Here is a 22,400-nt window from a genome sequence, read left to right as displayed (position 1 = left end):
GGATTATGCCAAAAACCAGATGACATTTCATTTGACAGTTTGAATGGTAGCCCCACCCAATCTCTGTGCAGACAGTACCGTGGCTAGCGATTCTGGTCTTTTGCTCAATGTTAAAGTGTTATTATCAAAATAAGACAGTTGTTTTAATTGGTTCAATTCAGTATTTACAGAGTTGAATCCATAACGTATTTTGTACATTTAACATATCTTTACTAAAAGAGGTATTGTTTTATTAAGTCTTTTTAAAAAAAGCCCTTCAGCATAATACTTTAGCCATTGCAATGATTCCTGTATTACCTGCTCAAATCCTAAAGAGGAAGACAATAAGTAGTTATTTTCCAGTGTCCAAAATGGCACTCATGGAATTCGAACCTAATCGAGGTTTCACTGAGCCTTTAAAAACTATGGGCCTCCTACAAACTAGTGAGGACTTGTCCTAGCAGCAATTGCGTGCTTATGCTCCAAATCAATGTTGGTGATTCCTTTAGTCTAAGACTCACCATTTCAGAAAATATCCTGCTGTCAGCCAATAGATTTCACTCCTGATGATATTCCACTTCAACTCCTCCCTGAAAGTTTTTATGTGCACCATGTGATGGGCAATACCCAGTTAGAATCAGAAAACACCAACTAATGTTAAAATGTGCCTGGCCCTCCTTTCCTATAGAAGGTACACTGGTAAAATCATCTGATAATATAGCATAACCTGATATTGTGGATCCATCGTTATCTGTAAGGATAATATCCATTCACTATACACTTGCATCAATCAAGCCATCAGAATCCACAATGAAATTGATATCAAGGCATCTCAACGCTCAGGACCATGACTCTAACATATTCTCTGTACAATTTAAGAGGTCTGATGAAGGATTCCTGAACAAGATGTGGATGGCCAGATCTGTCAAAAGTTATTCTTTTCCCAATGACATGATCCACAGTTAATGACTCTCAGTTAAGGAGTTATTACCAATTTTTTAAAATATGTGTGCTGTTAATAATGGAAATGATAGTATCATCTAAAAGTCTCTTTTAACAGCCGATCCATCACATAAACAATATGCTGTTCCATTAATCAACAATAGATCCCTTACCTTTGCAATGAATTGTTCTTATAACAAACTATGGAATCAGAGAATGAATGATTTAATAAGAATGCTAAAAGAAAACGTTTCATCAGTTGATATGGGGTGGGCAGATCACAAATGGTGACTACATGCCAAGGTGATGCAGGGCATGTTCCAGCTCTATGGAGAACCCTAGCTCGATCTTTTTGCCACAGTCAAGAACATGCAGTGTTGAACGTTTTCCACATTGGAGTTTCTGTGAGATGCGTTCCGGCTGACATGCAAATCTCAATGTATGTATGCCTTCTCTTTACACTCTCTCAGTCCCTATTTACAGAAAAAGATCAGAGGTGAAAGGGCCAGTACATTCTATATGCTCAAGATTGAGCCAGGACAGTTTGACAGCAGGAGCTTCTGGGCATGAGCACCTGTCCACCATACAGGCTGCCACTTCAGGAGAATTTCCTGTCTCAGCAGCATGGCAGGGTCTTTCCCCGAACTCTGTGCAATCTACATCTTCATGCATGGAGACTGAGCGGCAGCAGTTGACTGAGTTTGATCTGCTCTAGAAGTGAGGGATGTCATCCTCACTAATAGTCGCCCTAAAATAAGTCCATCTATGCTGGGTGATGAGACATGTGGCTTGGTGGGATATCCACAAGATTGACTCTTTGAAATCCAAGCTGTTAGATGTATTTTTTGTTCGTTTTGTCTTTAGTCTACCAATGCCTTGCAGTAAGCACTGTTATTTGTCCGCCCTTTTGGTGTTTACTAGATCAACCATCCTTGTTAAAATTACTTCTTGTGATGAGGTTAGTTCAAGACTTTACACATTTTCTCTTCTAAACCATTTGTGATGCCAAAGTGGGACCTCAGTTTGGTCTTAATGTTTCCCATGTGCATGCTCTTCACCGCGGTGCACAGCTGGTTATTGCATCTCTTGAGTTTGAAGACTATCTTCTACATTGCGATCACTTAACTAGTAAATGAGCTTCAGACACTATTGGTGCATTCGCCTACACCACAATTGTTTCCTGACAAACTGGTGTGTGAGATCTAGTGCAGCTTTATTAACAAAAGTTGTGACTCCTTTCCATGTTAATGAGTCTATCGCACTGCCTATTTTCTTTGCATCCCTCAAAAGTGGAGGAGAGGCTTCAATGACTAGACCTCAAAAGGGCTTTAAGCTTTTATGTTGATCATTAAAGGGAACAGAGCTGTTCTAAACTAGGACCCTAACAGTTCCACACTCATGCCAACAAGGAAACATTGTCTGGCCTAGACAGCGCCAAATTATGGCATTTGACTGCATTAGGCAATGGCCCTGCTAATGACTCACCATAGCTCTGACTACACTAAACCAAGCCCATGGCCACGTTGGATTACAGCCATCGCTTTTACAGGGTAAACCTTTGTGTATCATGCCATGCATGTATTTCTCTCTTTTATATTAGGTGCTCATTTTCTCTTTGATCCTGGCCATTTACTTTGAATACCAGCGTGCCTTCTATCTCTCATTAGCATATAAACCTGAGGCTTAGGTGACAAGATGCAGGTGATTCTATAGGCACCATACAGCAGCATATATGGTAACCAAGAAAGAGCATGAAGCACCTGCTCACCATGCAGGCTCTTCTACAGCTTGAAAGAAGGGCCAATGCTTATTTGTAGTTAAAGTACATGGGGAAAATTCAGCAAATCATTTTCGATCTCCACATTTGTGAAATCGTGTTTGAAAGGTTATCATTTATAAACCTCGATTTTTTTTTCTTGAAACAGGTGTGCCTAAAATTTTATGAATATGAATTCATGGAGCTAGCATGCCAATGCCCTGCAGTAATATGTTGTAGATGTGCTCCAACTCAGAAGGCCCAGATTGTGCGGTTACTGCAAGAACGGACCGGAAAGCTTACCTGTGCAGTAGGTAGGAAAAAAAATTCCCCTAAAGTTTTCAAATATATCATTTAAACTAAAACTCTTCCATAAAGTATCACATTTTTTTTATAGATTCACACAAGGCTTCACAGTTTAAATTTGTTGGTTAATAGTACACTGTATTAACTCTTGCAATAACATTACCTTTTTTATTTAAACAATTTTTATGTTAAGTAAGCCAACTTCCATATATTTTGTAAAAGCTTATGTGGGACCACTCGTTCATCATAAATATGAAATTCCATGCCCAAATGTATTCCAGCACATGATCCATCCCACACTGTGCACACAAATAGTGTACATAAGTCACTGAGCCTCAGTCTGTTGGGAGACCTGAAGAGGGTGGATGGGAGAAGATCTGTTTGATAGGATGTTGCTTAGAGAGGTTGGAGAAACCTATTTGGTTCTTAAAAGATAAGGGATTGAAAGGCATGCTTGATGGGGATTTGGGGATCTAGATGTCTGAGTGAAGACATATGCAGTGTTGGGGATCGTGTCGATTTTGTTAAAGTGTTAATGATAGTTGATTTCTCAGTTGGTTGGGAAATCATGAGAGGTGGGAATGATTTATGCCAATGTGTCATTGCGTTGAAGAGTGTTTCACTTTTCGAAACAGCTTCAGTGATGTCTGTGGTGTAGTTATCTCACTTGCCATCTCATAATGGCTTGTATTCTGTTAGTTCATGTACTTTAAGTGCTATTGGGTCTCTGGGAGCTGTGGATGTGCAACAGTCTTTTCACTGTTTTATTTTTGCACCTTTGGTGCTATTGAGGTCTTGTGTCTATTGGGCACTGGATTTATATCTGACCTTGATGAGAAGGTGTGCATGGGTGTTGAGAACAAAGCTTGAGTGTGGCTTTAGGAGTGCGGCAGATCGAATTTACATCATTGATGTGATATACTTTATGGCAGTGGGATGTAAAGGCATTTACAGATTTGAGAGAGCAGTGTTTGGCGATAAGTCCAGTTGAAATGCAGTTAAGTGTGAAGTTGAAGTCAACATTGTGGCCAAGAATGAGAGTGGATGAAGCGACATGAAATGTTAGGTTACACAAGGTTGAAAAGTTCCACAGAATCTCTGACAACTTTAATACAGTGGGAAGCTTGAAGTTGCATAAGTGTATGCTGCTTGTAATAGGGTACAGGAAGAACAGTCACGAGGAGGCAAAATGCTTGTTGAAACTGAGAGTAGAGTAGATCAGCAATGCTTGTTGTGGAATAGGGTTATGCATGTGGGAAAAATAGTGAGTCTTGCTATTGTATTTGCTATAATGGTGCTTGCATTACCTGTGGTTCTATTTGTGCAGCCAAGATAGCATGTTTGAATGTCAATGGTGAAATCAATGAGTACTTGTTTGATAATGGTCAGTGGCTGGTGTGTGATCAATGAGAGCGCTGGATGGTGTTGTGCACTTTGTGAAAGTGATGTTATCATTCTTGAAAGAGGTCACAAATAAATACTCCAAAGCTATTTCATTATTTAAAATGGCGTTTTTTTACTTTTCATATTTAACTGGGTGATCTATTTACAATTTAAGAAGAAATCAGCAGGCATGTGTGTTGCTCAGACAGCTTATGTCTATTAGCTTTTTCAGGCTGCTGAAATCAAAACAAAGATAAGGTTTGAATGGTAAGAGTTAAAAGTTAAAACCATGGGTATGTGTAGTTTATGACACAGTTACTTCCCTGATCATTATGGTTGGAAAATTCTGTGAGGGAAGCGGGAAACAACATGATTGACTGGGGGAGCACAATACACATTTTTTTTAAAATCACTGGAACTATGGCACAGCCTATTAACTTTTTAGACTGCACATCTCTTTTTCGGATGTGAACAGTTTTAACAAGAATGAATTCAAGGACAAATTAGGCAGTGTTTCTGATGGATACTTCTAACTGCAGACTCCTCACCTTGTAAATATCCCTAGACACCAGACTGAATCCAGAAACTCAAAAAGAAGTGCTCTTGAATGCAGACAGGTTGTGCTGTACATCTCTGTGCCTACTTTATTCTACTAGCGAGCAGCGCAGGCGCTTATCTGCGCCACCCATGTATACTGACATCAGTTCCTTTCTGTGCTTTCAAATGCTCCGCTCCTTTACTTAATTCATTTAAAATGTTTTTCCTAACAGTTTTATTCTCTAAAGTCTTATGTGCAAGCAAACATGTCACCCACTAAGACTAGAAGGTTTACACTTTTTAGGGATTGTTGCAAACAGATGAACTTATCAGATACTGTGAGGTGTGCCTCTTGCGTTTGGGTTTGGTGTACGACTCCAAGACCTCTGACGACTGTGCCCAGATGAAACAAAACCTATCAGTGAATATGAATCGTAGCTCTATGTGACAAAAACACCACAAGATTCTCAGCAGGTCCCACTCCTGGCCAATGTAAAAAGTATGGACCTAATCCCTTTCCTTAATGTGTTCACTTGGCAGATCTTGTGGGTAAGTATAAAAAGAAACACAAGAAGCCCAAGCGGGACCCTGTCCCTTCCTATCACTCTCCTTCTCCAGAAAACGTTCCAGTGTATCACTGTTTCTCAGAATCTCGCTCTGACGAATAGCCGACTCCAACCATGGTTCCAATGAATCTTAAGTTCCTGGGTCTGCCGGCAACGTTACAGCATGTCGAAGTCTTTAGAGGGTCGATGCTGTGCATCTTCGGCTTGCTTCTGATTTATCTGGTGTGCCTTCAAGGCTACGGATCTACTGGAACCTCCAGTCCGGTTATCACTGGGTGATCCGTCCTTTGTACCATCTGTGCCCCTTGAACCTGATTCAGGTTCCACAGCAGGCCAGAGTTCAGATGGGGTGCCAAAGATCTGTGTGGGTCCCTTAGACATCGAAACCGGCACCAACAGTTCCAGAGGAGGATCCACAGCCTATTGTGGTATTGTGGTATTCAACTGTGAGCCAAATTCATCTCTACCTTGACCAAGCAAATGCCAAGATTCCAATGTGATGCAGGCAAAACTCAATCCCTCTGCTTCTGGCACTATACCAATACTGTGCAGAAGCGCACAGACATTGCACCAGCCTTTTGCCTCCGGCCATGACAAGAGTCAGCCATATGGAGAGGACAGTGAGGGTGATGGAGAAGAGTTTACCCACCCTATGATGAGGATAATTGGTACATAGTGCTACAAGATACCTTACCCGGTACTGGCTTTGTTTCCCTAATCCTGGACCAGGAGCTGAGGAAAGCACATCCTTTGGAAGAACTGCTAAAGTCTTTGACCACTTCCTCCCTACTATAGAAAACAAGCATTAGAAATGCAATCGGGCTCGGATTTATTTGAGTTTGAGCTAATGGCATTGTAAATGCCAATGTATTGTTGCTATGTGTTATGGAGTGTGTTCATGTGGTGTGTACTGCTAGGGATCTCCTTGTGAATGTGCGAATATTGCACCACTTGCCTGTGATGTCCTTCTTATGTGTGAGAAGCTTGCACCTCTGCTGCCTGTGGTCTCCTTGTGAGTGTAAGAAGCTTGCACTGCTGCTGCCTGTGATGTCGTTCTTGTGAGTGGGTGAAGATTGCACCTCAGCTGGCTGTGGTCTCCTTGTGAGTGTATGCGCTGTCATTGCTAGCCTGTAGATATGCACTATCATCGCTAGCCTGATGATATGCATTGTCATCGCTAGCCTGTAGATATGCACCGTCATCGCTAACCTGTAGATATGCATTGGCTTCACTAGGCTGTAGTTATGCACTGTCATCGCTAGCCTGTAGTTATGCGCTGTCATTGCTAGCCTGTAGATATGCTCTGTCATCGCTAGCCTGTAGATATGCATTGGCTTCACTAGCCTGTAGATATGCACCGTCATCGCTAGCCTGTAGATATGCACCGTCATCGCTAACCTGTAGATATGCATTGGCTTCACTAGGCTGTAGTTATGCACTGTCATCGCTAGCCTGTAGTTATGCGCTGTCATCGCTAGCCTGTAGATATGCGCTGTCATCGCTAGCCTGTAGATATGCTCTGTCATCGCTAGCCTGTAGATATGCATTGGCTTCACTAGCCTGTAGATATGCACCGTCATCGCTAGCCTGTAGATATGCACCGTCATCGCTAGCCTGTAGATATGCACTGTCATCGCTAGCCTGTAGATATGCATTGGCTTCACTAGCCTGTAGATATGCACTGTCATCTGCACTCTGCACCGCCACTCTACACCGCCACTCTGCACCGCCACTCTGCACCGCCACTCTGCACCGCCACCCTGCACCGCCACCCTGCACCGCCACCCTGCACTCTGCACCGCCACTCTGCACCGCCACCCTGCGCCGCCACTCTGCACCACCGCACTGCCACTCTGCGCCGCCACTCTGCGCCGCCACTCTGCGCCGCCACCCTGCGCCGCCACCCTGCGCCGCCACTCTGCACCACCGCACTGCCACTCTGCGCCGCCACTCTGCGCCGCCACTCTGCGCCGCCACTCTGCGCCGCCATTCTGCGCCGCCACTCTGCACCGCCACTCTGCACTCTGCACCGCCACTCTGCACCGCCACTCTGCACCGCCACTCTGCACTCTGCACCACCACTCTGCACCGCCACTCTGCACTCTGCACCGCCACTCTGCACCGCCACTCTGCACCGCCACTCTGCACCGCCACTCTGCACCGCCACACCGCACCGCCACACCGCACCGCCACTCTGCATCGCCACTCTGCACCGCCACACCGCACCGCCACACCGCACCGCCACTCTGCACCTCTGCACCGCCACTCTGCACCGCCACTCTGCACCGCCACTCTGCACTCTGCACCGCCACTCTGCACCGCCACTCTGCTCTGCACCACTGCACCGCCACTCTGCACCGCCACTCTGCACCGCCACTCTGCACTCTGCACCGCCACTCTGCACCGCCACTCTGCACCGCCACTCTGCACCGCCACTCTGCACTCTGCACCGCCACTCTGCACCGCCACTCTGCACTCTGCACCGCCACTCTGCACCGCCACTCTGCACTCTGCACCGCCACTCTGCACCGCCACTCTGCACTCTGCACCGCCACTCTGCACCGCCACTCTGCACCGCCACTCTGCACCGCCACTCTGCACCGCCACTCTGCACCGCCACTCTGCTCTGCACCGCCACTCTGCACCGCCACTCTGCACTCTGCACCGCCACTCTGCACCGCCACTCTGCACCGCCACTCTGCACCGCCACTCTGCACCACTGCACCGCCACTCTGCACCACTGCACCGCCACTCTGCACCACTGCACCGCCACTCTGCACTGCACCGCCACTCTGCACCGCACCGCCACTCTGCACCGCCACTCTGCACCGCCACTCTGCACCGCCACTCTGCACCGCCACTCTGCACCACTGCACCGCCACTCTGCACCGCCACTCTGCACCACTGCACCGCCACTCTGCACCGCCACTCTGCACCACTGCACCGCCACTCTGCACCGCCACTCTGCACCACTGCACCGCCACTCTGCACCGCCACTCTGCTCTGCACCGCCACTCTGCTCTGCACTGCCACTCTGCTCTGCACTGCCACTCTGCTCTGCACTGCCACTCTGCTCTGCACCGCCACTCTGCACCGCCACTCTGCACCGCCACTCTGCACTCTGCACCGCCACTCTGCACCGCCACTCTGCACCACCGCACTGCCACTCTGCACTGCCACTCTGCACCACCGCACTGCCACTCTGCACTGCCACTCTGCACCACCGCACTGCCACTCTGCACCGCCACTCTGCACCACCACTCTGCACCACCACACTGCACCACCACACTGCACCACCACACTGCACCACCACTCTGCACCACCACTCTGCACCACCACTCTGCACCACCACTCTGCACCACCACTCTGCACCACCACTCTGCACCACCACTCTGCACTCTGCACCGCCACTATGCACTAGATGGTATCGGATATTGCTTGTTTCACCTTTGGTCAGAAATCTATAATTTTTTTCCCTTCTGGCTCTTTTTTGTTGTTGTTTTTGTTTTGTTTTCAAACCAGTACTGTGGGAGTTTGAAATGCGCAAACTTTTCCCCATTGCCAGCTTACATGTGACAGTTTCCTGCAAGGTCCTACTATTCTCAAATCCTTTTGTACCTGGTTTCCACTGTTGCATTCAAAACAAAATATTAGAGCGATTATCTTGGCTGTAAAATTGGTTTCTGTAATACTGCATATGATCATAAAGTTGTCCATGGAATCTCCAATTGACAGATGACCAAGTAGTTGAGGCACTTGGTGCCATCAAGTGTGATTTAAAGCGCGGGGCATGCCTTATGATCTATGTGCTCTCTTGAAGGCGTTTATATTGCTATTCAGGCTTGCAATGTAACTTAGAAAATCGATTTTAAAATGTGACTTTGAGAAAATGTAACACTGGTCTACGGCACCCGATTGATTAGTCTTTGCAGCATCTTAGGGTCTTCTATGCACTGCATGTATGTCATACTGAAAACATCACTCCATGCGAATAAATCTGACCTGAATTGTATGTTTACATCCGTTCTCTTCTATGTGCTGGATTGCTTAGTGTGTTCTGCTGTTGAAGGAACACTTGTGCTTTTTTATGCTAATGTAGTGAGGGCGCGCGCAGTCCAGTGTCTGTCAGGAGCGGCTCTGGGAAACGAACATACACGGGAACTTAAATGTTAAACGCGGCACCATCTGGATTGCATTACACTGCCACTCTGACAGCTCCTAATTAAGATTAATCACTCGGCCGTGCTCGTTCGCGCACACAATATGCCACATCGGCCACGCGTAAATTACTTATAGCCTATCAGGTCAACGCTACAAAAAAAACAGAACAGCGAAGACGAATCACTAGGCAGATGCCATAAAAATCTAAGGAATGTGCCTGGCAAGAGCCCTTTCTGAATTCCTTCTTCTTTTGAACGCATAAGATCTCGGGAAGCTCCGCCTCCCCACTTCGTGGAGGCGGAGGCCCGAGCCCTAAAAAACGAATCTTCTTACTGAGGTCCAATAGCCTTGCCAGGCACTGACAAAACCTCTCCTACCATTCTATGAGGCCCTGGTCTAGCCCTCCGGTCAAAGACAGGTTGCACAAAGCCATAGGACAGCTCCAGACAACCCTGACGTTTAACCAAGTATCCAGCGCCTGTAATTTGGTGTTGCAGGCCTCCATCAGAGAGTGGAAACTTATGGAAATGTTTGGCAAGCAAATGTTTTCATCAGCCAGCATTTCCTTGAGGTGATCAATGCCAGCTGTCTTGTAGGACTCCATGTACTCTGGGAAGTAGTTGGTGAGCTCTTTCTGGCAGCCCCAGAAGACATATGCACCTCCTTGGCCCAAACTGTTCATGGTGGCTGGGATGCACGAGTGTGGTTTGTCATGCCATAAGTTCATCGTCCACGCTGGCCTTAAGTCCACTGATTGCCTGGGAAGGGTATTGAGAAAAACACGCTGATCTGACCAACTTGCATCAAGGAAAGACTACGAGGAGATCAGACAGTAGGACTTTGCCCACAGCACCAGAGCAAAAGAGGGATACTTTGCCCCTGTGGCAACAGACTTAGAACTGAGCGAACGACCCTCGTATTTGGCTAAAACTCGGCACTACTGAAAGAGAGGGACTCCTGTGGAAGCCAGAAGCATCCTCAGCACTCCCCTGGACTAGTAGCACTAGTCCCCGACAAACTGAAGGTGAAAAACTAACCGGATCTGAAGAATCACTAGCTATCGTCTAAATCTAGGTGGTCCAGTGCATTGTGGGAGTTCTAGACTCACCTTTCACAATGTTTCAGGCTCCTACCTCACTCCCTAGGACCCAGTGAAGTTCCAGAACCTTTTCGCTATGCTTACTGATGCCAAGGCTTATTTGTCATCAATCTGGCAACTAACCTCCACATTCAATGCTGCATCTACAGGGAACACCGTGCAACATTCATCTGACATCAGCAGTTATTTGTCTGTTATGTTTTTGCATTCTGTTTATTTCAGTCTCATGTAAGTGGTAAAAGCAGTATCCCCGCAGCTCACGTTGAGCACCAAGGACAGCCATGACCAATCTGCACCCAGACTCCATTGGCTAGGTAAAATTTGTAGCCTGTTCCAGGGGCCCTCATCACCGTAAACCTTTAAGGTTTCCACATACCTCAATCTGCAAGAGACTGATTGTCACTAGTGGATTTTTTCCAGACCCGCATGCACTGGATTTTAGTTAGGGAGGGTTTTTTTTCTCTTTCTGTCCTTGACCAAGAGGTATGCCATTGGCTGGTGAGAATTTCAATTTCAGTAGTCTAAATGACCATGACACATCTAAACTTATTTTCGTACTTTTAATTTCTCTCTCAAAAGCATTGTACATTGGTGGACTGTTTTTTGTTGTTGAACAGAAGTGTATTGGCCTTGGATCCTGACATGGGCCTTTTATTTCTATACCATTCCTTTTTTTCCCCCAACTTTCTTTCCTTCTTTATACATGTAACATGCACTCCATGGCCCTAAACATATCCAACTGCAACTGGGGCTGCAGCGTTAGACTGGACTTGAGCTCACAAATTCTAATGAGAACTACACTACTATGTGTAAACAGTACAGTGGTACACAATCTACTTCTTGCTTTTTTTGTCTTTCTTCACTTCAGTTTTCTTCTTGTTCATCCTCGTGCCTTGTAAATGCGTATGCCTGTTTTGTGTCATCCATATAAGAACTTGTAAGGTTGCAGCTCTTATTAACATATGACATGATGATGCACTGCAACTGTGCACTCTGTAATATCCCTTCTCTTTTACTCTCGCTTTCTCTGTTTGAGTGTTTTTTTTGAGTGAGCTAGTCCTACCAGTATGGTACCAGAATATTGTTATCTAAATATAGTTTGACTGAAATATTGTGTCCTAAATATGGTTTACAGAATCTGACTCCATTAGAGTTAACAATAGAAAATCTACACACAATAGAGTGATTATTTTGCATATGACATTGCACCATGATGATTGTAACGTTAAACATCGTTAATGCCGAATTTTTCTTCCCGCATGGAATCACAACGTGGTCGTTATCACAACCGCGTTGTGATTCCGCATACCATTACTCCGCAAGTCGGAACAACGACTTGCAGAGGGGGGGGGAGGTGTTGGATTTAAAATCCAACACCTTCCCTAGTGTCCGCACAGACTGGAGTTGAAATAGTAAATGATACTATTCCAACATCCAGCGCCCCCCCTCCGCAAGTCGTTGTTCCAACTTGCGGAGTAATGGTATGCGGAATCACAATGTGGTCGTGATAACGACTGCGCTGTGATTCCAAGCGGGAGGAAAGACTGCGGGGAAAAAGAGGTATATTCGGTTGTAACAGATGACGTTTTTGTTAATGATATTCTGACATACAGCCATGCAGTGTATAATTGAAACTAGTATTGCTGCTGCCCGTGTACTACCTTGGATGTGTCTGAGGGATGCATGTTAAATGATTTTCACTATGCAAATGCTGACACGATTAAACTGGCCAATGCTTTATTTCAAACAAGGACTCGATTAGTTTACATGGAAAAATGTAAAAGTCCTGTTAGTATATTAACCAGTTCTTTCATAGATCACAGTAAGTTGTTGATAATTCTAGATGAAGTTCGGTTTCATAATTATATTTGATCATTTACTAGTTCACTAAACTTAAGGTCAAAATTCTGAAATTAATGTTTCCTTTGTGCGTTTGCAGATTTATTTAACTTTGTTCCTTCTTGTTATCTGCTAAGGCTAAGGGCAGAGAAACGGGCGCCATCTTGGAGCGTCCTCGCGCTCGCGCTGGGATTGGTGGCCCTACTTAAGGCGGATCTCTGTCTTGAGGCTGCCTTGACAGACGCTAGAACCATCGCGCACACGCTGCTGCTGACGCTGCTGCTGGCGTTTTGGTCTTTTTAATAACCCTGATTTTGAATTTGTTCTGATCCTGATTTGCTGCCCTTTTCCCCTGTTTTTAGAAGGGTCTCGCCCCCTTCCTCATACCGCATATAATCGGCTCCTCCACCGCCGTTTGGCGGGCCTGGGTCCCGGGGGTAGTCCACTGTGGGCGCCATTTTGGGTAGGGCTAAGGGCAGAGAAACGGGCGCCATCTTGGAGCGTCCTCGCGCTGGGATTGGTGGCCCTACTTAAAGCTTCCTTTCCCCGCGCAGCGGGACGCGCAGGTTGGGACGCCGTCGCGTTGCCGGAGTCGTGCCAGAGTCCTGCCCGTCTGCACTCGTCCGCGTCGAGGTAGCGTGAGGCGGGCAGGCCCTGGTCCCTTTCGTTGTGGAGCTCAGCATTCGCTGGCGGTATGTTGTCTTATACACGGTCAGAACTGTTGGCTATAGGACAATGGTCCAGAGGATGTATATGCAAGCCTGTAGACCCATTAGCTGGCCCATATAGCTGTGCTTGCAAAGGCTGGTCACTGACGAGCCCCACGAAGATCCGCTCCCTGGAAGACGCTACTACCATCATACGCAAGCGTGCTGCGTCTCGGGATCTTCGGATCTGGTGCTTAAATGTCAGGTCTCTGGCCAAACATTATCAGTTCATTCGTGAACTGATTGAGAAAGACGATCCTGATCTTTTCCTACTGACCGAAACCTGGCTTCAGGATTCGGACTCTGCTATATTGAATTTAGCTTTCCCCCAGAACTATACGATCTTCACATCCAACAGAGCCACAAGAGGAGGTGGTATTGCTATGGCAGTCAAATCCTGCTTTCCGGCTGAATGGAAACTTTCAGGTCTGCCCGCATGTGAAAGTGCCATTTTTAAAGTTGCTTTTAGCCATCACTTTACATTCAGCGGGTTGCTCATCTACCGCCCTCCTGGCAATGATTCTGTCTTCAAGTCCGCGCTGGCCGATGTGGTCAGCCCTATAGCGCTCGGTTGTGCCAATTTTAACATCTTGGGGGACCTTAACATCCATTTTGATAATGGGTCATCCACAACCGTGAGCACGCTGCTGGCGGATCTTGAAGCTCTTCAACTCACCCAGCTTGTCACCCTTCCTACCCACTCAGGGGGCCATATTTTGGACCCCTTTTTTACCACGCTTGAGGGGGTGAAGATGTCAGACCCTCTGATGATGGGTTGGACGGATCATTTGCTGGTGGAAGCCTTTTGTTCTGTCTACGATAAGCCTTTCAAATCGGTGGACAGACCTATTTTAAAAAGGCTTTGGCACAAGCTTAAACTCGAAGAGTTTTACAGTTTATTGGAACAGAAACCTCTGAGCACTTGTGCAGATGTGAACCAAGGCTACCAACAGTTCTGCACTTGGATCACCGACGCTCTGGATTCTCTTATACCTCTGCGGTGGTTGAAAGGCCGGACAAAAACACCTAGCCCTTGGTATAATGAGTCTCTTGCAGAGCTGAAAAAATCTTGCCGAAAAACAGAGAGGGAATGGAGAAGATCTTATGATCCTGCTCTGAAAATTCGGTATTTTGCTGATCTGAAGCTCTATCACAGGGCTATTTGCAGAACACGAGCTGCTTTTTATGCTCAGGAATTTGCAATTAGTTCCAATCCTTCGAAACTGATCTTCAAGGTCCTGAAGGACCTGATGACAAAAAGAGCCACCTCGGAGGTGATTTGCACAGACTCCCACTGCGAAAACCTGGCAACTTTTTTCTTAGAGAAAGTGAAACAAATCTACCAAGGATTTGATATATGCCGTCCAAATCCAGAGGTAACCGACCCCGATGCGCTGGGATATGAGACCCTGGCTATTCTACCAGACCTGTCTATTGAGACCTTTGACAGGCTTAGCCTCAGGGTTAAGTCAGGTTCTCCTCTAGACCCGTTGAAGCCAGCTTTAATCAACACACTTTCCCCGCTGTGCCGAGTTCCCATATTGAACCTCATCAATATGTCATTGTCTAACGGAACGGTACCCTCTACATGGAAACAGGCAGTGGTTACTCCCATTTTAAAAAAGGCCAACTCTGATCTCCGGATGCCAGAAAACTACCGACCTATATCCCTCCTGCCTTGGATAGCTAAAGTAACGGAAGCCCATGTCAACTCAGTGCTGACCGAGCATCTGGCTCGTAACCAGATATTGGATCCCAGTCAGAATGGCTTCCGGCCAGGACACAGTACCGAGACGGCATTACTTTACATCACGGAACATCTTCGCCAGGTACTTGACTCGGGACATACAGCAGCGCTTTTGTTGTTAGACCTAAGCGCTGCTTTCGATACTGTGTCCCACCATATACTGATCCAACGCTTACAGGAAGCTGGAGTTACTGACATCGCTCTCCAGTGGTTTCGTTCCTTTCTATCGGAACGAACCTTTAAAGTGGCTATACCACCAGGTCAATCCGCCACCCATTCCTTGGAGCTGGGAGTCCCACAGGGATCCTCGTTGAGCCCTACAATGTTCAACCTCTATGTGAAACCGTTAGCTGTGGTCGTCAAACAGTGGGGTCTGACGATGACCTCATATGCTGACGACACACAGCTGGCGGTGACACTTAGTGGAGATCCCGAGGTGGAGGCTCCAAGATTCCGAGCAGGTCTTGTGGCAGTAGCAAGCTGGCTTCGGGCCAACTGCCTTCAGTTAAATGCCACCAAAACTGAGGTGTTGGTATTAGGGAAGCACGCTGAGCTATGGGGAAACCAATGGTGGCCACCAGAGTTGGGTGTCACTCCGATTCCAGCCTCTGGAGTGAGAAATCTTGGCATTTGGCTGGACTCTGGGCTCACTTTTATGGATCACACCAAGAAGGTGGCGGCCACGTGTTATGGCATCCTGCGGGGTATAAGGCCGGTTCTAAAGTATTTTGACCCCCCTACCAGACAGCTTGTGGTCCAGGCATCTATTCTATCACGGCTGGACTACGGCAGCTCGCTGATGTTAGGGATGAATCAAGTGGAGGCCTCTAGGCTCCAAAGGGTTCAAAACGCCGCGGCACGGGCCATTGTGGGCCTCCCCAGACATTGCTCAGTGTCTGGTACTATCGTGGCCCTACATTGGCTCCCGGTCAGACAGCGAATTAAGTTCAAGGCGCTGTGTATGGCCTTTAAAATTTTGAAATCTTCCTCGCCGCCGGCACTTGCCAACCTACTCACTCCCTATATCCCGTCAAGATCCTTGAGATCGGAGGCGCTACATTTGGCAGTTTGCCCCCGTTTTAAACTGAGCAGAATGGGTGGTCGCTCCTTCCGGGTGCTTGCGGCAGGGTTATGGAACTCGCTCCCGGTGCGCATCCGAGCTCTTGATGACCTGCTCGCTTTCAGGCAGGCAATTAAAACCTTCTTGTTTCCCGTATCTGAATAGTTGCCCCTTCTTTTATTGTGTGTTATGTTATAGTGTCTGTCAAAGCGCCAGGACGCCCCTTTGCTGGGGCAGCTGTGCGCTATAAAAATATAAATAACATAACATAACATAACATCTTCCTTAACAAGATTTCATAATTATCAAATATAGCTCGTTTTTTTAAAAACTTGTTTTATGCCATAGTCCCTTTTTCTACCAGTGATAGTGAATTTGAAACAAAAATGTTGATTTGTCCGTGGCCTAGAAACTATCCATTCATATAAGTCATTTCCCTCATGCTTTTTCTCACAACACAAATCTATAACTGGTCCATAGAGGATCATTTTTGCAAAGAATGGATTGGGAGCCCACACCCATCCTGTTAATTGATGCTGAACAGCAGCTTTTCTTAGTGTATTGTATTATTTCAGGGTTTACCAAATGCAATCTTTCTTCTGCAATCTAACTTGCAGGTGATGGAGGGAATGATGTCAGTATGATTCAAGAAGCCGACTGCGGCGTAGGAGTTGAAGGAAAGGTGAGCTATCAGAATGTCACTTATTACACTACAAAGATCTCTTTTTATGTTTCTTTTGTCAATTAATCAACATTTGTAGAGCGCAGCACTGTCACACCTGGGGTTATCTGCACGCTGTTGTGTGAGGTCTCCGTCAAAAAGCCTGGTCTTAAGTAAACAGTGGGAAGAGGGAAAAAACGAGCAGATAATGGAAAATAAAGGGTAAAAAAAGTGAGTGAGCAGAAAATGAGCAGAAAGCCAGAGGGCAGAAAAACGAGCAGAAAAGGCAAGACAACTGGCACATTTTTTTTTTTGCAGAAAAGGCAAAACAGAGGGAAAAAATGAGAGAAAAGGCAAAACAGAGCAGAAGAGGGCAAAACAGAGGGCAGAAAAAGGAGCAGAAAGGCAAAACGGAAGGCAGAAAAACTAGTAGAAAAGGCAAAGTACAGGACAGAAAACAAGCAGAAAAGTCAAAGCAGAGCAAGAAACGCGCAGAGGAGGCACAAAGAGAGGGCAGCAGATAGACAGGCAGCAGATGGTAGAGGGCTGCGTGCAAGCTAGACAAGAGAACTGTTGCAGGGGAGCTGACACTAGGACCTGCATAATACTAAGCAAATAATTTCTTCAAAGTAAAATTACCTAATTAAAATAGTAAAATAATCAGTCTGTTGTTTATTTCCATTTTCTTATCCCCCTCAGCAGACCCTGTGTGTTCTTTAAAACCTAAAGCTTGACAGATCATTCCATGTCCTCTATTTAGGGAAATTTGTTGTCTACGTGCTTAGCTGCCATGTATGGTGTACTGTTTTTGGTTACCTGTGAATAAATGCAACTCCTCTCTAATCCTGCTTGGTTTCTTCATGGTACAGGAAGGGAAACAAGCCTCTCTTGCTGCAGATTTCTCAATCACACAGTTTAAGCACCTGGGTAGATTACTCATGGTTCATGGAAGAAACAGCTACAAAAGGTCAGCAGCGCTCAGCCAGTTTGTTATCCACAGGAGCCTCTGCATCAGTACAATGCAGGTAAGATTCCAATTGTGTCCTCAGCTCATTTTTATTGACAAATGTAGCCCTATGTGTAACTATTAATTGTTTAAACAGCACATTAGTGCAATTATTTGTTACCTGTGAGTATAAACTGGCACCAAGTCATCTCCTGGTTAGAAATACCATAGGGTGTACATTTATGCATAGATTGAGATGTGATGATTTGCAAGGCCTATTTTTATAGTTGTGTATTTTGAAGAAGGTTTTTAAATAGCACTGACCTAGTCCTGGTGAGGAGTGGAAGGCTCTAAACACACCAGGGAATCATTCGCTCAGGGAAGGAGGCTCAAGATACAGATCAAACTTTGCGTACACAACTGGAGCTCCAATTCATAAAGGTCAGCTGGTTTACGAATTTGCTGCGCCAAAGAATAAAGAATCCAGTTTTTTTCAGCTCTTGGTATGTTTACTGGACCTTGACAAATAGAAGCCCTGCAATACCTCAAACGTATAATGTAAAAGCTTGTACAGTTTAACATGAACCAAGTGGGTTTAAATGATAAAACAGAGAAAGAGTACTAAAAAAGACATACATTAAAGACCGTCTCAACAACCGAAAGATTATAATTTTTAAAGTTAGTTATCTTGGAATGAAGAAATTAATAAAAAAAATAGAACTTTATGAATTTGCATACGAGGATCAATTAAAAAATAATAGTTAGTATAAGATTATTTGAGTCTTCTTCAAGATGTAAATTGGACGGTGTGGTTGGGTCCATTGAAACGGAATGACGCGCCCATGCACAGCATCACTTTGTTTTTGTGCGTTGTAACAATGTATTGTTTTTGTCCATAGCGGTCTATATTGTTCATAGCTGTCTTTTTTGCCCTAAGTTGGCATTCTGGTGGTGTATATTCCATTATGAAGCAATGTAATTGCGAACAGAAATTTGTTGTTTTGACTTTACTCGCCAAGTTCCTTGGCATGAGTGGCTTTTAGTTTCCAATATGCCTGAGGACCACCGTTTCTGGTCGCATTGGGCATTACAAGTGTAGCAGGAATACACTGGCTCCCCATTATTAAATCTGGACATTTCTCTGCGCAAAACATACAAAGTGTTAGGTGAAAGATACCACAAATGACTGGGGTAACTGGTGAGGAAACACTTTACTGTTGGTATTTTTGGCTGCGAAAATACAAACACAGGTGTACTGCTTGACTTAGAATGGATCAGTAGATCTCATGCATGTCACTTTGATATTTATCATTTAGCATCTACTCTGTTGTGTTGTAAGTGATGATCTGTATTTTTAAATTGAGAAGATTTGCTATTTTTGACTAGACGTTACTCCACTGTTGCTGGATCTGCTTGCAGTTTGAAGAGGATGTACATTAGATATCTCTTCAATATATTTTTTAAATGTCATTGATTCCCTTCTGCCCATGCATATGGACTTTGCAATTGCAGCCATGATTTTGTAGAAAAAGTTGAGTGCTTACAAGAAAATGTTCCCCCTAAAGGGCTTCCTTTACTCTGGGCGCCCCTGTGGAGCTGGCTGTCGCACAACTCTGTGTTCAGGTACAGAAGCAGATACAAAGTTTTCCCCCCTGGTAGTTACTGTACCAGCCTACCTGAAGGCTCTTGTGTCGCCTGACTCTGCCATTTGCATCCATGTTTATTTTGGATAGTTTGTGATTGCTGCACTCTGACTGTCCCAGTCTTCATCATGAAAGAAAGAGGGTACACTGCAGAAATAACCAAAAGATTCCACATCTGTACTCCTACTGTAAGAAGGCAGCACTCCCGCCTATGGGTGGGTGGTGACCTACAGGTGAGGTGGGATTGGGTCCTTGCTTGACGAGGGCAAGAGTCGTCCCACCCCATTCTACAGAACATAGGTTGCTGCCAATCTGCCTCTGGCAGATCCGCGTTAGGAGTGCATCTTAGGTAGGTTCGTCAGCATGAGTGCAACTTAAGCAGGAGCAAAGGTGTGTCATCTTGCAGTCTCAGGGCCACACTTATGTCATCATTCAAAGTGTCACAGTGCAAACATGTAAACTTTATCCATAAACAAACTGATGTGATGCATATGTAAGTCTGGCGTTATTGCTTTGGGTGGAAGAATATGATCTGCTTTTAGCAAAATCACTGTCATTTATCAGTTTTGCATATTTTTGCAGTATGAGTTGAATAAAAAAAATTATTGGGATGGGAATATCACCTGCATGGTGTACTGTCATGTTCTGTGTACCTGACTGCCTGTATCTGCCATTTTGATATTTTTTTTATTTGGCCCTTGCGTCACGCTAATCAAATATGTGCGTGCACGCCTCAAGACTGTCCCTTAACATGGTTAAGGTTCTAGACCTGTTCTATGCCATGGAGGGGGACGCCAAGGAGGGCTCACTGTACAGACATTTGGACTTCTGCCCCTGTCATCGGTTTAATGCATAAAGTGGTGGTGATAGCGTATCATATGTTGTTAATCCATGGATGAGACTAGAACCTTTTTATCTGTGTCAGGAGAATGGAGGCTAACTATTGTGAAGTTCCTCATGTATGTGTTTACCTGACTCCTAGCACTCACATCCCAAGTGTATTATGTGTTTGTCTGTAATTTGCATGACACATGCATGATGTGTGCGAGTGAGTTATAGAGACGTGTAGGATCCATTTTGGATACCCAGTGCTTTGCCTTTTGTGCACAATGGAAATGGGTTGTTTCTGAGACAGTGGAAGTGTATTGCTGACACTCCTGAAGCTGGAGGAAAGAGTCCTAGACTCTGAAGTGAGGGAAGTGGGGACAGGGCTCCTTAGAAGTTCAATTAAGCCTTTTTCCAGGCAAGGGACTACTGATTAGTCTTAATGAACACTGTCATTTGGTGATTATAGGGATTTGGGCCATGACTGCAGACTCTGTTGTCAACTTTAGGTGAGGCCCAGCCTTTGTCTTTTCAACCTTGAATGTAATCTTTATTGGAGCAGCAAGGAAACAGCCTCAGTGACAAGGAGAGCCTGTGAGAATAGAGGTAGTGGCCGTTCTCAGTTGTGCATGTCCCTGTGACAGTTCCCTTCACTCAACACTTCAGTAAATTTGAGAGATCCACTGCGATGTATTGTTGTGACTCTGATCTGTTCGCCCTAAGTTGGCAGGGTATGCCCAGACCTCACTTTGCCTCTGGATTCAAGCTAGCCTGGCTGATTAGGGGTGTTACCGCGAAACCCATCCCAGGATGTTTGTTTCCAGTTCAGGGAAGACCTGGTTTGGCAGTTCGGGCTGGACTGTTCCCATGAGGCACAAGGTTAAGTCTGTATGGCTGGGTATGAACTGGGGTGGTGAAGTGAGCTACAGAACGATGATGGATTCAACCCAGATTTGTGAATGGGAGTTAGTGTCTAAAAAGTGTCAGCGCTCCCTCCATCATCTCCTTGTGTTTGCTCTGATCTCTCAGCCAGTGCAATGCACCGCCTCATTTTAAGGCTCTACCTATTGGCATGAATAGAGCTTTGCTGAGAACAGTGGCACCTCATTTAAGGCTTTGGTATGATGATGTGCTGACCTGCGCTGTCTGGAGACAAGTTTGTATCTATATGCAGAAAAGGCGAACATGTTTTCCACTGATGTTGCACGCGTTCAATTCAACTGCATGTCTGTTTTAGAATGACTAACAAGAAATGTGCGTAAGTACAATCAAAGAGTTCACTGATAAAGAGTATTTCAGGATTGCCATAGTGAATCCTGAGTTTAATCTACATGCAGGTAACCTAAATTCTGGTAACAAATATTCAAGTTACAGTACGTGATGTAGAGGAAACAACTTGGGCATGCACCGAACATTGCTAAAGAATGGTTGTTTTGTGGTCAAGACTTTTTTGTAATGTCATTTCAGGAAACTGGAATTTTGTTGGAGTTGTCCCCCCCCTGACCGAGCCCCCCCCCACCACCACACACACACACTTTTTGCTCCATTTTGTACCACTAGATGCTGGTTTTCAACTCTGACAGTGCAACAAAAGCTTGTTACCCAGAACTCAGTGCCAGTGCTCTCTCCCTAAAACAAGGTACATCCTAATTGTAACCCAATTGGCAAGGACTTTGGCACCCTTATAAGTCTATATTAAATTGTACATCTGGTACCTAGGGCAGGGGTACTAAAGAGGGTCCTTAAGGGCCTCAGCATGTCTTATACCACCCTAAGGGACCCACACACAAACTGCATGCAGACTGCCATTGCAGACTGCATGTCATGATGCAAATCATGAGTGAAAACACAGCATGGCGCACTCATGCCATGCCAAAGTCACTGCATGTAATATATGTAAGTCAACCCACCAGCAGGCCTTGTAACCCTGAGGCAGGGTGCATTCTATTACATGTAAGGGCACATCTGCATTAGCAAATCTGCCCCTGAGATGTCTAGTTCAATTACTAGATGGTACAAGTGAACAGGGAAGCAAAAGCAAAAGTATATGTACTAGGAACTGATCATTACGAGTTCTCCAGCTACATGATGGCTTCACTGAAACCTATGGTGTTTGGTATCAAACAACTTGTCTTAATAAATCTGTACTATTGCCAGTACAAAATGTATTATGGCATGCACCCAGAGGGCACCTTAGAGATGCCCCCTGAAAAACATCCCACTATCTAGTGTGCTAGCTGACT

General features: G+C 45.5%; 1 protein-coding gene across 1 annotated transcript in view; it reads left to right on the top strand.

The window, feature by feature from the left end:
- Positions 1-22,400, top strand: part of ATP9A (ATPase phospholipid transporting 9A) — a 510,313-nt gene that overhangs the window by 366,232 nt on the left and 121,681 nt on the right. Inside the window, exons 21-23 of the mRNA XM_078652049.1 lie at positions 2,847-2,991; positions 16,700-16,764; positions 17,613-17,768. Coding sequence (XP_078508175.1) covers positions 2,847-2,991; positions 16,700-16,764; positions 17,613-17,768 — 366 coding nt within the window. The remainder of the gene's footprint in view (positions 1-2,846; positions 2,992-16,699; positions 16,765-17,612; positions 17,769-22,400) is intronic.

This window comes from Lissotriton helveticus, chromosome 7 (genome assembly GCF_964261635.1).
Source record: "Lissotriton helveticus chromosome 7, aLisHel1.1, whole genome shotgun sequence".
NCBI classification, from domain to species: Eukaryota; Metazoa; Chordata; class Amphibia; order Caudata; family Salamandridae; genus Lissotriton; species Lissotriton helveticus.
This window is presented reverse-complemented; position numbering and strand designations above follow the sequence as displayed.